The sequence below is a fragment of the Artemia franciscana genome, chromosome 3 (genome assembly GCF_032884065.1).
Source record: "Artemia franciscana chromosome 3, ASM3288406v1, whole genome shotgun sequence".
NCBI lineage: Eukaryota > Metazoa > Arthropoda > Branchiopoda > Anostraca > Artemiidae > Artemia > Artemia franciscana.
This window is the reverse complement of record NC_088865.1, coordinates 42398078-42417337: the sequence shown is the minus strand read 5'-3', so window position 1 is coordinate 42417337 and position 19260 is coordinate 42398078. Positions and strand designations below refer to the sequence as shown.

At 37.0% G+C, this 19260-nt stretch overlaps 1 protein-coding gene across 1 annotated transcript in view; it reads right to left on the bottom strand.

The window, feature by feature from the left end:
• Positions 1-19260, bottom strand: part of LOC136025280 (uncharacterized) — a gene marked incomplete in the record, with an annotated part of 60602 nt that overhangs the window by 453 nt on the left and 40889 nt on the right. The window contains 1 exon segment of the mRNA XM_065701164.1: positions 6415-6641. Coding sequence (XP_065557236.1) covers positions 6415-6641 — 227 coding nt within the window.

Genomic DNA, 19260 nt, shown 5'->3' with positions numbered 1-19260 from the left:
GATGAGAAAGGAGCTTATGACGAAGAAGAGACGCCAAGTCCTCTCATGGCACCGGAAAAGCACTAGATTTTAAACCTCGCCTGTCCTCGTTAGGGCATTCGTCAGGGGATTTCTCATTGGGTTCGAAAGGTGATCACTCAAAGATCGGGCGTAAAAATACGAGGAAAATCCTCACAGTGCGATTCATGACATTTACATTTTTTACGGATCTTAAGGATGGAGAATATGGCACTTACAAACTGTACAATATCATTAATATGACAATCTCACTTTAGATTACTCGGGACGGTAACACCCAACACTTAATAGCATTAACCCACATTTCAAGGGGGAAAAGACCGAAAGAAGAAGAAGTTTTAACGAAATTAATTCCTGTAAAATTGTTGATTTTAGAGAACTGAATGTCATATCCTTAGCATCAGCTTCATTTATTATCGGTTCCTGCATATCCATTCGGCTACTTTTTAAAATTTTCCAACGGTCTACGACAGTTGGATTATCAATAAATTCCTTGGGCACATCACGGAACGTTGGGCAAGGATTGGAAAATACATTTAGGCATTTAACTACTTGTGCTCTAATGGAAAAACATACAATTATTCTAAGGAAATAGAAATCAATTTGAAATGCATTGAACAGCTTTTCTACCAATGCATTGTCATTCATTAAATTAAAAGTTTTTTGTGAGTCGGCTACTATAAGATTCAGTCACTTATTATATTTTTTAAGGTTAATACCTATTTTCTTTACAAGATGGTAATGAATACAGAGCCCCGAACTACCTGAGGTCAACTTTTGAGATTGTTTTTAGGTTATTGGAATCCTACTAAAAAAAATCCATCGCAAAATTTCGTGCCACATACTGTTATTGATCGTATGGTTGAGATAAATATTTGTCTAATCTAAAACATAAACTAATGTCAAATCAGCCACGGTCATTCAAAAGGCGAATGCGACACACCTTTTGTCAAAACTTATACCTCATTCCCTCTATATAAGAGAGCTGTAATGATTGGTCCAACACAATATTTGGTTCTGATGTAGTATACAAGTTCCTATTTTTCAATAGCCATTATCCTTTCTTTCACGAATACACACTGTTAGAAAGTATGGTTTTGAGTTGAGGATAGTTTTACTATACTTTGTATACCTAAAATAACTCCCCCCCCCCCTCTGTGCAAAAGATAAGTCTTTAAATACAGTCAAATATCCTAAAACCGATTCTTCCATTATTTCACTCTGATGTAACAGCTAAAAAATATATTCTATTTATTTATTTTCTCTTATACAAGATTACTATTGCTAAGAACTCATTACAGCAACAAACCAGTGTAGTTATAGGAAAAAAACATCTCTAATTCTAAATTATATTAACAATGTACTAATGCCAAACAATCTAACACAGAAAAATGAAGAAAGGAGAGAGAGATAACAAAAAAAAAAATAACAAAATTAGGGGTAAATCATAGAATTGAATCGTTTTACTAACTCAAATAATAAAAATTAGCTCTGAATGTGCATAATCACAAGAGTAATCAAACTGGAGAAATAATCAAACATTGATAGACCAACAGCTGATTTTGCTTCAAATTGTTTGACTTTTTGACTTTTTTTTTACTAACGGTTGTTTGACAATTTGTTAACATTTCTTGCTTGCTTATTCACAGTTTTTTACACTTTAGCTTGCATAATCAGGAAAACAAATGCCGGCAAAATCAGCAAGCAATGATGAGCCTCTATTTAATGACAACCGTTTGATACTTTTTACTGACTAATCGTTTGGTATTTACTGCCAAAGTACCAAGCACATGAAAATGAGAACATTCCTTCCCTCCTAGGCCCATTCTGGTCTCTTCATCCCCGAAAATTGCAACTTTCTAAGATTTTCTTTCAGTTGCTTCAAAAAGTTTTAGGGACGTTGAACCGTGAAAACAAATAAGCAAAATTCATTAGTTACATTTGACAATGGTTTTTGTCCGTAAAAATTCAAACATCAACACTCTGTTGGCTCCCAAAGACTTTCTAACTTTCTAAATTAATAAAAAGAGTAAGTGCAAAGAAGAGAAAGAAAAAGAGTTATTAAACGCTTAAGGCCTAGCAAAAGTCCAAAAATATAACTTCCGTGTCAATTCTTTTTCTTAGTCGGCAAGTCGGTCAAATACAAAGGTATCAGTTTTCTTCGTCGCTTCAACTAAACAAACATAAGAGGGTCGAACTTAAGGGGTTTCTCACTCAAAAATACGCTAAGGGGCAGGTTATCCTTAGCAATTATTCTTGTAATTATTTTATACAATATAATTTCTTAATGTATTTATTAACCAGCAGTTTGGTGTCTGCACGCTACTTATTCTTTAGACTCAGTTTAAAAAGGTTACAACTAACTAATACTTGAATGAGTCGCTCCTGAACAATCCGAGTGGTTAGTCCCTTGGTGTAATTTATGCATTCTCACACGCTCCGATTACAGCTGAATATAGTCTTTTGAGGGGAATTTTTGACTTCGGAACACAAATATGTAAAGTATTTGAAGGGACTGCAGCCAGGAAGTATATATTATAGAAATAAGTTCCTGATTGTTGAATAGAACATTTTTTGCTTTATTTTTTGATACACCACAACAACAGCGTCGAATATAGCAATCTAGAATGCAAACCCGAAACAGGTTTTATAATTATTTTGGAATTGTAAAAAAAATGATTGTCGGCTTTAAGATTTGATTAGATCAAAATATTTACCAGATTTTTTTATTTCTATTGACATAAATACCACCGAAATCACTAATTCAGGAACGCCAGGCAAACTCCATACGTTTAACATGGGAGGTATAGGAAGATTCCTTGAGAGTCCGTCCTGCCTTAAGAATATGACAATGGACAGTAAATAAGACAGCTAAATTTCCTAAAGAGAGCTACACCTTCGTAAGCTGTTTGATGCCACATTTTTAATTTATTTCTTATTGATATTTCACTTTTTTTTCTTTTTTTTTTTGGTGCCTGCTCGTGCCAAGCATTTCGAGGTCAATTTCATTAAAAACTGAGTTCGTAATTTTTTCTAATCTTTTCAGACATATGTGATTGAGTAAGTTTCTACTTCATAAATTCAAACAACCAGATTCATCACCCTTAGTAAATATCAATATGGTAAATACCTTGGTAAATACCAATCGTGAATACCGATTCATCTTAATCGGCACTTGGAATTTCAAGAAATGAGTGGGTTTTTTTTCTTCCGAGAAACCAAGAATCACCACTTATATTTCATAAATTTGGCTATACAAAGTTTAGCCATCAAGAGGAGAGAAAAGAAAACTAAATAGGAACCATAAGCAGAACTTGTGTTTCCGAGGTATGAAAAAAAAAAAAAACAAGAGCTAAGAGCTCATATGGCACTTGTGACGAGGCGAGAAGAGCTAAGAGCCAAGAGATCATATGGTATGAGCTCTAACAAAATTCTATGAATCAATAGATTGATTTAAAAAGGAAAATAAGAGGCTTAATGCCGGTCAGGATTTAAAATAAGAGCTCTGAGTCACGATGTCCTTCTAAATATCAAAATTCATTAAGATCCGATCACCCACTCGTAAGTTATAAAACCTCGTTTTTTCTAATTTTTCCTCTCCCTTTAGCCCCCCAGATGGTCGAATCTGGGAAAACGACTTTATCAAGTCAAATTGTGCAGCTCCCTGACACGCCTATCAATTTTCATCGTCCTAGCACGTCCAGAAGCACCAAACTCGCCAAATCATTGAACCCCTCCCCCCAACTCCCCCAAAGAGAGCGAATCCAGTACGATTCTGTCAATCACGTATCAAGGACATTTGTTTATTCTATCCACCAAGCTTCATCCCGATTCCTACACTCCAAGTGTTTTTCCAAGATTTCCCCCTCCAGCTCCCCCCAATGTCAAACGATCTGGTCGGAATTTGAAATAAGAGCTCTGAGACATGAATTCTTTCTAAAAATCAAATTTCATCATATATATATCATATATATACAAGATCCGATCATATATTCGTAAGATAAAAATACCCCAATTTTCATGTTTTCCAAGAATTCCGGTTTCCCCCTCCAACTCCCCCAACGTCAAAGGATCTGGTCGGAATTTAAATAAGAACTTTAAAGCACAAGGTCCTTCTAAATATCAAATTTCATTAAGATCTGGTCACCCTTTCTTAAGTTACAAATACCTCAATTTTCAAAATTACCCCCCTCCAATTCCACCAAAGAGAGCAGATCCGGTCCGGTTATGCCAGTCACGTATCTTAGACAGGTTTTTATTCTTCCCATCCAGTTTCATCCTGATCTCAACGCTTTAAGTAATTACTAAGATTTCCGGTCCCCCCCAATTACGCTTGATCCGGTTGAGATTTAAAATAAGAGATCTGAGTTACGAGGTCCTTCTAAATATGAAGTTTCATGAAGATCCGATCACTCCTTCGTAAGTTAAAAATACGTCATTTTTTTCTTACTTTTCAGAATTACCCCCCCCCCCCCCAATAGATCGGATCCGTTCCAATTATGTAAATCACGTATGTAATACTTCTACTTATTTTTCCAACCAAGTTTCATCCCGATCCCTCCAATCTAAGCGTTTGCCATGATTTTAGGTTTCCCCACCCCAAACATCCCCCAACGTCAACAGATCCAGTCAGGATTTAAAATAAGAGCTTTGAGACACGATATCCTTCTAAATATCAAATTTCATTGAGATCCGATAACCCGTTCGTAAGTTAAAAATACCTCATTTTTTCTAATTTTTCAGAAATACCCCCCCCCCCCCACTATCCCAAAGAGAGCGGATCCGTTTCGTTTATGTCAATCATGTATTTAGCACTTGTGTTTATTTTTCCCACCAAGTTTCATCTCGATCCCTCCACTCCAAGTGTTTTCCAAGTTTTAGGTTTCCCCCTCCCAACTCCCCCCAATGTCACCAGATCCAGTCGGGATTTAATATAAGAGCTCTAAAACACGATATCCTTCTAAACCTCAAATTTCATTGAGATCCGATCACCCGTTCGTAAGTTAAAAATACCTCATTTTTTCTAATTTTCAGAATTACCCCCCCCCCCCCCCCCAACTACCCCAAAGATAGCGGATCCGTTCCGATTATGTCAATCATGTATCTGGGACTTGTGCTTATTTTTCCCATCAAGTTTCATCCCGATCCCTCCACTCTAAGCGTTTTCCAAGATTTTAGGTTCCCCCCCTCCAACTCCCCCCAATGTCATCAGATCCGGTCGGGATTTAAAATAAGAGCTCTGAGACACAATATCATTCCAAACATCAAATTTCATTAAGATCCCATCACCCATTCATAAGTTAAAAATACTTCATTTTTTCTATTTTTCCGAATTCACCGGCCCCCTACTCCCCCCCAGATGGTCACATTGGGAAAACGACTATTTCTAATTTAAGCTGGTCCCGTCCCTGATACGCCTGCCAAATTTCATCGTCCTAGCTTACCTGGAAGTGCCTAAAGTAGCAAAACCGGGACCGACAGACCGACAGACAGACAGACCGACAGAATTGGCGATTGCTATATGTCACTTGGTTAATACCAAGTGCCATAAAAAACCGACTAAAACAAGTAGAAAATCATAATGTCTAACGTTTATATATCAAATGCCTGTCAATTTAAGCCCATTCTAGTAAGTTTACCAGTATTTCCACCAAAATAGTAGCCTACCTACCTAATATCTAAAACAATACCTAAATAGCATTTATACTAACAGCTGCTAAATCTTTTTTTCTCTTCAAAATGCTTGTTCCTTGTGACTGGATAATTCGTCCTTAAATATTATCTAGCTACAATAACGTTTGGGCTTTATTGCAATAGGCCCCGTTTTCTGAAGCAAAATAAAAAAATACACCCTGCTGAAAAACCAAATTGATTTCCAAATTTTCGTGACTCATAAAAAAAAAAAAAAAAAAAAAAAAAAAAAAAAAAAAAAAAAAAAAAAAAAAAATTACGATCTGCTCTGTTGTTCAGGAGGGAATTTTCCACAACACAAACAATTAGATGTTTTTACTGGAAGGATTTGTAGCCAACAAGCCTTACTAAGATGAAAAAGCTCCAAAAACAAAAATTTTCCCACTAATCATGAATTAATTACCTAATGCTTATTATCTACAGAATTCGTTATGTTGAAACCGGAACCTTCAAAGCACTCACCTCGCAATTACATTCAGGGGCACCAATTGGATTACTAGGCAGGGATTTCAATTACCCCTCTCCCCTAGACTTTGAAAACACCCTCATTTTTGTATTTTCTTAATACAACTTAACCAAGATTTGGACAATAGGCTTTTGTAGTAACTTTACTTTAAAAAAATGGAAAAGCCCCCCCCCCCCTTACCCAATATTTCATGAATTGGTGCCGCTAAGTTAATTCCTGACGTCAAGAAAATTAATTACCTGGGTCTGAGACTCCAAATAAACTTATCGTACATCTGGATGGGAGCATCTGACCTCCAGGTACCAAGTATTTATCTCTTGTAGCTAATACCGAGTCTATCATTCCCTCAAACAACAAGAAGTAGCCCATCCATTCAGAAACGATAATATCAACCTTATCGGTACCAAGATTGATTTCTTCAACTCTTCCATGTATCAGTTGCACTTTCTCTTCCAAATTATTTTCTCTATGGAATAAAAATGGTCACTCACGTACGAAAATTAAATACAATTGTAAATATGAATATAAAGTAATATCTAAGATTAATACAACTATTAATACTTATGTTATAACGCCTTAATAGCATGTTTTTATATTATGGAATTTTTTTGCCTCAGGAGACGGAAAATAAAATAAGTCTTACACTTGGCTTTTGCTCCTGAATTGACATTATTCTTCCCATTCTTTGACTTTTCCCATCATTTTTTCTGTATATTATCACAAAATACAGACATTATACACATTATTGTATTATCATACCGTAAGTTACCTATGTCATTATAAATCAAATTCACAAATACTATCACATCAACATTATGATCGATGGTAACTAGATCGATTAGGTAACTAGATCGATAGGTAACTAGAACGATAGGTAACTATGGTAACTAGATCGATTTTTTCCAAATCTTCCAGAGATCAGTCACTTTTTTCCAAATTATTTGCCAAAAAAAAAAGAAAACTTATCTATGAACAGTTTATTTAAAGTGTTTATTTGTAGCTGGGGAGGCAAAAAATGAAATATGTCTTTTATTTCCTCATTAGTTGGCATCGTTTCTTTCTTTCTTTTTTTGACTTTTAGAATTCATTTATTATCGTTTTTTTATTAGAGATTATTTATTCAGAAACAATTGTATCCACTTTATTGGTCCGTCAGTTGATTTCTTCAATTCTTTAATTAAAACTAATTTTGTTACATCAATTTATATATAGAATTTATTTATACCTAGGGAGGTGAAAAATAAAAGGTCTTATAGGTGAATTTATATTTCTGTTTTCCTCATATTCAGGTACCATTCTTGTCAATTTGAAACTTTTTCTTATTATTATTTACTCTTGAAAAACAAGAACAACAAAAAATTTTTTATTTCAAATAAAAGTAAGGAGGAACATCTAAAGTAAAATAACATACACTTTTCGTATTTGAAGGGAGCTACACCCTCTTCAAACCCCCGTTCTTTGCACCAAGTGAGGGCACTTGTGCTCGAGCAGTTGTTCATAAAATGTCGCGGACAAAATTTCAAACTAGCAGCAAACAACATTTTAGAAGAAAAAGGCTATCTCAAAATTTAATTGGAAGTAATCGGGGACAAAAAGACTTGGGAGGGTTGCTTTTCATCCAATAGCTTTCGACTCTTAAAAAAGGAACCAGAACTTTCGGCTTCAAATTGAATGAGCTTCCTCCGAAGTTTATACGACCCCACATTCCATAAAAACCTTATTTGACAACAATGGGCAATTCGCCAAACTTACAGCTCTTGCCTCTATATTCCCTTTGGACTACTTTGAACAAAATGACTATCTAAAAATTTTTATCAGGTGCTAGAGAAAAAAGAGCGTGAAACTTAAAAAGAAACTTAAAACTTAAAAGAGCATAAGAGCTTCTGATTTCCAATCGAATGAGCCCCCTCAGAAGTTTATACGACCACTCCTTCCACAAAGACCTTACATGTTAACAATGATAAACTTGCATAACTTACAGTCCTTGCCCCGGGGGCTGCGGGGATCTCAGATCTGGAAGCAATGTTGTTTGACATCCGGACTATTTGTAAAAAAAAACATATCTAAAAATTTTGATCGGGGACATTTGGGGGAAAAAGGCGTCAGGGGAATGGGCTGGTTGCCCTCCCATCACTCGTGACTCTTAAAAAGAAGCTAGTACTTTTGGTTTCAAATTGAATGAGCCTCCTCCGATGTGTATTAAACACCCCTTTCATAAAAATCTTGAAGGTTAACAATGGGCAATTCATATAACATGGTTATTTTCCCTTTGGACAATTTGTACAAAGTGGCTATTTCGAAATATTTAACGGATGTATTTAGGAAAAAAAGGTGTGAGGGAAGTCGAGGAGGTTGCCTTTAGTCAGACCACTTTTAACTCATAAAAAGGGCACTAGAACTTCTGATTCCAACCGAATGAGCCCCACTCCGAAATTTACACGGCCACCTCTTCCTTAAAAACTTTATTTATTGACATCGAGCAACTTGCGAAACTTAGAGTTCTTGACGGGGGGAGGGGAACCTAGAAGCCTAGTTATTTGAGCCTCAGACTATGTTCAACAAAATGGCTATCTAAAAATTGTGATGCGAGGGATTTGTAGAAAAAAAGCGCGTGGGGAGGGCTGGTTACTCTTCGATCACTTTTGACTCTTAAAAACAAAATAGAACTTTCGCTTTCAAATCGAATGAGCCTCGTCCGAAGTGCATACAACCAACCCATCCACAAAACCTCAAATATTAAAAATGGGCAATTTACAAAACTTACACCCCTTGCTCAGGAGGCAGTAGGGGTTTTGTTAATCCCGGATGCATAGTTATTTGACTTTGAGACTATTTAAAAACAATGGCCACCTCAATATTAATATCGGATACATTTGGGAAAAAAGGGCATAGTGGAGAAGGTCTTTAAGTTATAAAATTCTCCCATTGTTGACACATAATATTTGTTATTGGGAAGCACAAGCATGCATACTTTTTAGGTTGGGGTGACGGACAAATGCTAGGGGTTTTCCACGGGAGAATTTTTCATAGGGAGGGAAGTTTCCGGGCAGTGAACTTGTCAGAGCAATTTATAAACTGGGGGAATTTGCAAGAATTCCTATACACAATTCTTCTTATGTGCCTTGCTTTCTCTTTTTCGTCTCAATTTTACATATGGAGTTGTTAAAGGTAATTGTCCAGGGTAAATTTTCACTGAGAATGAATTGTCAAGAGGATATGTCTGTGGGGCGAGTATTTCTCCGTGGAGGTACGGCCAGATTTCCTGGGATTATTTAAAAAAACGACGAGAAAAAAAAGACAAGTTAGTTCAACTGAAAGTAAGGAGCAACACTAAAACCTAAAACAAACAGAAATTATTATATACATGAAGTGGGTTGCTTGCCTCCTCCTTAACACCTCGCTCTTTACGCTAAAGTTTAAATTGTATCCCATTTCTTTAAGGACGACTCCTTAAACACAAGGGTCGTTTAATTAGAATAAAATGAAGCTTTTTTTAAAGTACTAAAAAACTTTAGCGTAAAGAGCGAGGTGTTGAAGAGGCAACCCCCTTAATATACGTAATAATTTCTGTTCGTTTTAAGTTTTAATGTCGCTCCTTACTTTCAATTGGAATTTTTTTTTAATTACCTTATGCAGTTCGTGCACCCCTGAGTCATTTTTGCATTCAAAAGTACCAAGAAACTTTTCGGCACAAAGTTTCTCTTGAAGAGTCAACTGTCGGTGACCTTCGTAAGAGCTTTTTAATACCCTGAAATAGATAAGCTTTTCCGAACAAGACCAACTATGATAAAAGAAAACTATTCTGTATATTTATTGCACGGGCGTGGTCAAGGGAAAATCTTGCATCATGAATAAAATTCCTAGGTAGGGGGAAAGTAGGTATTTCACTACACCTGACATTTGGCTAACTAACGCAGGTAGCCTCCCTTGTAGCCCCCGCGATGTGTGTGAAAGTGACCTTCCTTGTATTGTACCAGCTAGTACCTTACATCTTCATATTGTACCAACTAATATCCAATATCTTCGTCTCTTATCAGGCGTAAAGTGACCATCACATTTCCAATACTTTTCTGTAACTTTGATTATTGTGTTTGCGTTTTTATAGGGGGTGGGGCCTGGCCGCCCTCTTAAAAGTAGTACTCTCATTTGCAAACCTTGATTAGTTTTGTGAAATTATTTTGCTCTAGTGTGGCTATTGATATTATGATCAATAAACAAGAAGCTGCTTGAAATACAAGTCGTTTTAAGAATCAAGCTGGCAATTAAAAGACTTAGGGATTTAGAGGACTGTCAAAAACTCTTATTTGTGGTAATCTCTGCTTGTTTATGTTGATTATTTCCTTTTTATTTTGTTTAATTGCTCTCCACTTCCTCTGTACAACATCCCAATAGAAATTGGGCTTCAATCGCTTCTTCTAACAGGTAATCATAGCAAGCTGCACACCAACATGTTTGTCATGTTCTTATTTAAGCATCCAAAGATGTGACTCTTGTTTTACCTTTAATACCACTTTGAAATCTATCTTCTCTACCTCAGAAAAAGATCTTCTCTTTTTACTGAAATCTAATTAAAGAATAATGAAAATAGTAATAATAAAAACCCTTTCCCAACAAATATCCTTTGGCGAGCATGCTTCAAATAAATCTCAAATATCAAAGTGACAGGAAAGGAATTGCGTTTCAAGCCGTTTGTTATTGTTACTCGGAAGCTTCGTTTTCTTTTTGGCGTTTTATGTAAAAAGCAAAAACCAAATCAACCAAAGGAAGGACAAAAAAAATGTTCGTACGGAAAAGTATTTTTCTTGCGCCTTCGTTGGTGGACAAATTTTTCGATTTGTCCATACAAAGTCAAATGGAATGTTGTTGTTTAAGCATTGAATGTAAACCAAGCTTGATTTTGAATTATCTTTTAATATTAATTTGCAATCCACGACTACTGCATACCATAACAATATTATCCGCTCTGTAAGGATATATAATCATTGATAAATGCTGAGAAAGAGGGAACAATTTATGCAAATAAATTATTTTGTTTCTAGATTAGGTATTTTGCCCTCTTTGTAAACTGCTATTGTGTGTTTTGTAATTTGTTTGTTGGTGATTTTCTTGTTTTGTGCATATGGCCCCTGACCTTTTGAAATACACTGATTCATCTATCTGTTCGTCTATAATGAAAACAGTGGGCTACCCAAATAATTTATAGTTAGAGCTTCAAACAAGTGCCAAACAGTAGATGGAGAGGAAATGAGTTCCCTTTAAAATGGTCTGTTACTCTTATCCCTGTCTCCCTTAGGCGCTTCAAACAATTCATTCAGAATGTAAATAAGTGAGTAATGATAACTATAAGTAAAGAACAACCTGCGCTTATAGTAACCAAAAGTCTAAAAAAATGAGTTTTGATAACAATGTCTACATAAATTGTATCGAACTAATTGTCCTAGAAAATCAGGAGACGGCTCATTCGATAGGACAAAAATCTAGTGCCTATATCAATTAGCCAAAGACTTTGTGTCACAACAACGTGGCCCTTTCTGACATTAATTAGTACCGAACTACATTTTTTACCAAAAGAGGGCAAAGATGTTATCGGCCGAGAATTGTGAAACTAAGTTAATTGAATAAATATCAGTTTTTTCTTTTAACATTTTTGGTAACGTTTCCAAAAATTTTTCCCATTTTAGAGCATTAAAAAAAAAAATCATACTCAGACCGCATAAGGTGGCGGCGAGACCACAAAAACAACTACATTTTATACTTCAGTAGTATGAATGGGTATCAATTTATCTAAAATGGCCATGGCCGGTACTCTTTTCTTCCTTTATGATTTAAGATCACGAAGAAATTTAACGGCGATTCCCTCAAGTCGCAGGTATAATTAATTTTCTTCAAGATTCAGGTGCTTGTTAAGTAGTTAGGTTTATTAATAGTAGTACTAGTAGCAGCAGCAACAATAGTAGTAATACTACTAGCAGTAGTAACCTTCACATAGTGTCTTTTTATTAGTCTTCTATCCCCCTTAAAATGACCTGAAAGTTTCAACTTAATACTCCAAGGTGTACCTGAGATATTATTGATGAGCCCTTTCGACAGCCTAAAGCATATAGCGTCTTTCAATTTAATTCAACATTACCCTCAGTAGTATGCAAATAGAAGCTTTCGGTTAGTTTAACATCTTCCTCAACATGTACTGAAAATTTCAACTTAATACTCTGATCTATTCCAGAGATTAAGTTTTTATGCACTTTTGATAACCTGCATCGACATAGTCTGATTCGACTAAGTTCGACACCCCATCAAAATTTAACCTAAATACCTCTAGCTTCAGTGGTAGCAGTAGCAGTCGTTGTTGCAGTAGTTGTAACAACAGTTGCAGTGGCAGTTGTAGCAATAGCAGTTATAGTATTCACATAGTGCCTTTGGGTTAGTGCAACATCCTTCTTAATATACCCTAAAAGTTTCAACTTAATACCCTAAGCCATTCCTGGGATACCACTGTTACGGTTTTTGACAATCTGTAATCAAATAATGTGTTATGATTTGATTTTGAGTATCATTGAACTTATTCCGTTTTGGCCCTTGAACATGCACGCCGTCATGCCCTGGAAGTCTCAACCTAATACTCCATGCCGTTCCAAGGAAATTGCTGATACACCCTTTCGGCAACCTGTTTACACATAGGGTGTTTTGGTTTAGTTTAACTTCCCCCTCAAGATTCCTAGAAATTTTGATTCACCCTCCTACTCTTAGCCTTGCTAGCGGACGCAATAAAAGTAGTATGTGTAGTAGTAGTAGTAGCAGTGGTAATGTGCACATACTGCATTTTAGTCAAATGATAATCTGATCCTCTTCATCATTCCCTGAACGTTCCAACTTAATACCCAGAACCATTCCTGCGACACGCCTTTTTAACAACCTGCAAGGATATAGTGTGTTTTGACCTAGTTACACACTCCCTTCAGCATTCCCTGAAAGCTTCACCAGAATGCCTTTGACTTTTTCGGAAACCATAAGGGAGAGAGAATTATAATCCCAAATGGCAGACCCATGAATCACAAAGGGTTTAATTAGAATAAATAGCTCTTTTGAAACTATAAAAAAAATTAAGCGTAAAGATCGAGGCACTTATGAGAGGGCAAATCTCTTCATATACGTAATAATTTCTGATCGTTTTAAGTTTTAATGTTAATCCTTACTTTAAGTTGAAACAAGAGCTAAGAGCTCATATGGCACTTGTGACGAGGCAAGAAGAGCTAAGAGCCAAGAGCTCATATGATATGAGCTCTTACAAAATTCTATGAATCAATAGATTGATTGAAAAGGAAAAATCAGAGAAATAATGCCGGTCGGGATTTAAAATAAGAGCTCTGAGTCACGATGTCCTTCTAAATATCAAAATTCATTAGCATCCGATCACCCACTCGTAAGTTATAAAACCTCAATTTTCTAATTTTTCCTCTCCCTTTAGCCCCCAGATGGTCGAATCTGGGAAAACAACTTTATCATGTCAATTTGTGCAGCTCTCTGACACGCCTACCAATTTTCATCGTCCTAGCACGTCCAGAAACACCAAACTCACCAAAGCACTGAACCCTCCCCCCAACTCCCTCAAAGAGAGCGAAAACAGTATGTTTACGTCAATCAAGTAGGCTATCTACGACATTTACTTATTCTATCCACCAAGCCTCATCCTGATTCCTCCACTATAAGCGTTTTCCAAGATTTCAGATTTCCCCCTCCAACTCCCCCCAATGTCAACAGATCTGGTCGGGATTTGAAATAAGAGCTCTGAGACATGAATTCCTTCTAAATATCAAATTTCATTAAGATCCGGCCACCCGTTCTTAAGTTAAAAATACCTCAATTTTTCTAACTTTTCCAAATTAACACTCCTCCCCCCAGCTCCTCCAAAGAGAACGGATCCGTTCCAATTCTGTCAATCACGTATCTAGAACTTGTGCTTATTTTTTCCATCAAGTTTCATCTCGGTCTCTCCACTCTAAGCGTTTTCCAAGATTTCTGTTTCCCTCCTCCAACCCCCTATGTCCCTGGATCCAATTCGATCCTTCTATATATCTCTATATATATAGTTTCTTTAAGATACGATCACCTAATCGTAAGATAAAAATACCCCAATTTTCACGTTTTCCAAGAATTCCGGTTTCCCCCTCCAACTCCCCCCAATGTCATAGGATCTGGTCGGAATTTAAAATAAGAGCTTTAAAGCACAAGATCCTTCTAAATATCAAGTTTCATTAAGATCTGGTCACCCGTTCGTAAGTTACAAATACCTCATTTTTCCGAATTACCCCCCCCCCCCCAACTCCACCAAGGAGAGCGGATCTGGTCCGGTTATGTTAGTCACGTATCTTAGACTTTTTTTATTCTTCCCATCCAGTTTCATCCCGATCCCTCCGCTTTAAGTATTTTCTAAGATTTCCAGTCCCCCCCAACTGCCCCCCCCAATGACGCTGGATCCGGTTGAGATTTAAAATAAGAGATATGAGTTAGGAGGTTCTTCTGAATATGAAGTTTCATGAAGATCCGATCACTCCTTCGTAAGTTAAGAATACGTCCTTTTTCTAATTTTTCAGGATTAACCCCCCCCCCCCCAATAGAGCGGATCCATTCCAATTATGTCAATCACGTATCTAAGACTTCTGCTTATTTTTCCCGCCAAGTTTCATCCCGATCCCTCCACTCTAAGTGTGTTCCATGATTTTAGCCCCCCCCCCCCCAATGTCACCAGATCCGGTCGGGATTTAAAATGAGACCTTTAAGACACGATATCTTTCTAAATGTCAAATTTCATTGAGATCCGATCACCCTTTCGTAAGTTAAAAATACCTTATTTTTTTTATTTTTCAGAATTGACTCCCCCCTCCCCCAACTACCCCAAAGAGAGCGGATCCGTTCCGGTTATTTCAATCATGTATCTAGGACTTGTGCTTATTTTTCCCACCAAGTTTCATCCCGATCCCTCCACTCTAAGTGTATTCCAAGATTTTAGGTTTCCCCCTCCCGACTCATCCCCCCCCCCCAATGTCACCAGATCCTGTCGAGATTTAAATAAGAGCTCTGAGACACGATATCCTTCCTAACATAAAATTTCATTAAGATCTGATCAACCGTTCGTAAGTTAAAAATATTTCATTTTTTCTATTTTTTCCGAATTAACCGGCCCCCACTCCCCCCCAGATGGTCAAATCAGGAAAATGACTATTTCTAATTTAATCTGGTCCGATCCCTGATACGCCTGCCAAATTTCATCGTCCTTGCTTACCTGGAAGTGCCCAAAGTAGCAAAACCGGGACCGACAGACAGACAGACAGACCGACAGAATTTGCGATTTCTATATGTCACTTGGTTAATACCAAGTGCCATATAAACTTGTTATTTTATTTGAGTTTTGATAATTTTTGATGAAAAATTTCCTTCCCCCATCAAAAATTCCTCCATAAAAAGATCCTGCCACGCAAAATTCTCTCACCAGCCCACCTCACCAGATAAAATCCCCTGAAAACGTCTGTATGATTCCCAATAACCATTACTATATGTAAATAATGGGCAAAGTTCGCACCTAGCAGCCCTTCCCCTGGGGATTGTGTGGGATTAAGTCATCCTCAAAGACATATTTATTAGATTTTTCGACTATGCTGAACAAAATGGCTATCTAAAAGTTTGATCAGGTGCCTGTGGAAAGAAGAGCTAAGAGCTCATATGGCACTTGTGACGAGGTCGGAAGAGCCAAGAGCTAAGGGCTCATATGGTATGAGCTCTAGCAAAATTCTAAGAATCAATAGATTGCTTTAAAAGGAAAATCAGAGGCTTAATGTCGGTCGGGATTTAAAATAAGAGCTCTGAGTCACGAGGTCAAGTTAAATATCAAAATTCATTAAGATCCGATCACCCACTCGCAAGTTAAAAATACCTCATTTTTCTAATTTTTCCTCTCCCTTCAGCCCCCCAGATGTTCGAATCGGAGGAAACGACTTTATCGAGTCAATTTGTACAGCTCCCTGACATACCTACCAATTTTCATCGTCCTAGCACGTCCAGAAGCACCAAACTCACCAAAGCACTGAACCCCACCACCTAACTCCGCCAAAAATAGCGGATCCGGTCCGGTTATGTCAGTCACCTATCTTGGACTTGTGCTTATTCTGTCCATTAAGTTTCATCCCGATCCCTCCATTCTAAGCATTTTCCAAGATTTTAGGTTCCGCCCCCCCAACTTCCCCTTCGCCGGATAAGGTCGAGATTTAAAATAAGAGCTCTGAGACATGATATCCTTCCAAACATCAAATTTCATCAAGATCCGATCACTCCTTCGTAAGTTAAAAATACCTCATTTTTGTGCTTATTTTTCCCACCAAGCTTCATCCTGATCCCTCGGCTCTAAGCGTTTTCCAAGATCTTAGGTTCCCCCCTCAATTCCCCCGGATCCAGTCGGGATTTAAAATAAGAGCTCTGAGACACGATAGCCTTCCAAATTTCAAATTTCATTAAGATCCGACCACTCCTTCGTAAGTTAAAAATACCTCATTTTTCTAATTTGTTCAGAATTACCCCCCTCCCCAACTCCCCCAAAGAGAGCAGATCCGTTCCGGTTATGTCAATCACGTATCTATTACTTGTGCTTATTTTCCCCACCAAGTTTCATCCCGATCCCTCCACTCTAAGCGTTTTCCAAGATTTTAGGTCCCCCCTCAATTCCCCCCAATGTCACCCGATCCAGTCGGGATTTAAAATAAGAGCTCTGAGACACGATATCCTTTCAAACTTCAAATTTCATTAAGATCCGATCACTCCTTCGTAAGTTAAAAATACCTCATTTTTTCTACTTTTTCAGAATTAACCCCCCCACAACAGAGTAAATCTGTTCCGGTTATGTCAATAACGTATCTAGGTGTTCTGCTTATTTTTCCCACCAAGTTTCATCCTGATCACTTCATTCTAAGCGTTTTCCAAGATTTTAGGTTTCCCCCCTCCAACTTCCCCCAATGTCATTAGATCTGGTCAGGATTTAAAATAAGAACTCTGAGACACGATATCATTCCAAACATCAAATTTCATTAAGATCCCATCACCCGCTCATAAGTTAAAAATACTTCGTTTTCTATTTTTTCCGAATTAACCGGCCCCCACTCCCCCCCCCCAGATGGTTAAATGGGGAAAATGACTATTTCTAATTTAATCTGGTCCGGTCCCTGATACGCTTGCCAAATTTCATCGTCCTAGCTTACCTGGAAGTGCCTAAAGTAGCAAAACCGGGACCGACAGACAGACAGACAGACAGACCGACAGAATTTGCGATTGCTATATGTCACTTGGTTAATACCAAGTGCCATAAAAACGAGCGTGGGAGCGAGCCTAGTTGCCCTCCAATTTTTAGTCACAGAAAAAAGCGACTAGAACTTTTAATTTCCGTTTGAACAAACCCTCTCGTAATATGCTAGGAGCACTGGATCTATACGATCACCCCTGGGAAGAAAAAAACAACAAAAAAAAACAAATAAATTCCATATCTTTGCAGATAGGAGCTTGAAACCTTCTACTGTAGGGTTCTCTGATACACTGAATCTTATGGTATGATTTCCATTAAGATTCTTTGACTTTTAGAAGGTGTTCCCCACTTTTTTTCGAAAATAAGGCAAATATTCTCAAGCTCACAACTTTTGATGGGTAAACATACAATGGCATTAATTCCTATTAACAGTACCAATTTTTGATTATTCATAAACGCTCTGAACTATCAAAGGTCTAGAGAGGCGGAATATCTAATCTCATGTGTGGTAATTTGTGTATGCTTTAAGCTTAGTTTGATTATTCATTTTAATTTATGTTTGTTTTGGAATTCATTCGCAGCAGTATATGCAATCTTTATATTTGACCTAACTATTCATTTTAATGTTTGTTCGATAGAATTTTCATTAATTTGCTCATCTGAATCTTTTCAGGTTCTATTTTTTATAACTGTTTGTTTATTTAAATAAATGCAAGTCAAGGTCATTTACAAAAATTAAATAGTTCTATTTTCCTGTCGTAAAAAAAATCACTAATACATACATACAGATTAGTTTTCATGATTTTTTGCCTTAATGGACGTACCGTTGGCCCTGTCTTCCTTTCTTGAGAATTTCAGGGGGGATTAGCAAAAAAAATTGAACTTTTCACGTCAAGAATCGACACAACTACATTTTCTTTTTCTTCAGATTTTCCTAATTTTCTACTCACTATGTTGGTCCAATGTGCTAATCTTCAAAATTCAAGCCAATGGAGAGAAAGAATTTTCAGCCGATACTGGAGTGTCATATATCAAAACAAACTAATATTTTAAATAACGATTTTCCTCTTGAGTTCCTTTCACCCAGCGCCATACACAGTATGGTCCAGTATGCTGAAAGCCAGCCATACACAAAACACATTCGAGCCTATTTTAAGCGTCACGAATCTGTATGACAAATTATTTTCAATAGTTAGTGTCTTCTTTGAAGTTTTGTTTAGCCTGGCTACATACCCTGTTAATTTAATCCAACCAAAGGCAAAATTTGCTGGCGCAGTTTCAGGTTTAATATATCTATACAACCTGTAACATATCACTGTAACACATCGATACTTTCTATTTTGTTTTCTTCATTAAAATTCTTCTGATCCTATTTGTAAGGATTTTTCAGCGAACTGGTTCAGCGTCTGGAGTACCAAGCTATGGTTGTCTAATTCTATAGGCTAATCCCATTTGGACCAACACATTTTTTTACATTACCCTTGGACTGGAAATATGGCTATAAGTTTCAGACTGATGGAAAGCAAAACGCAACTTTTTTGCTCGTTTCTGGGTGTCTAATCCCAATCCCCTACCAATCAGAAATGTGTGGCTACCCCAATAATGATCCCTAAGAGTTTAAAGGCAATACAATTTAACGTTTCCGACCTTTCTGGGTCCCATATTCAGAGGAGGGACTGTGCCCAAGATTAAACATTGTTTTCTACGTTAGAATTCACTTGGCCCAATGACTTATAGTTTCAACTTTCAATCTGACAGTTTTTAAAGGGTGAGAGTTTACAGTTTTAAGTCAATGGCCTCT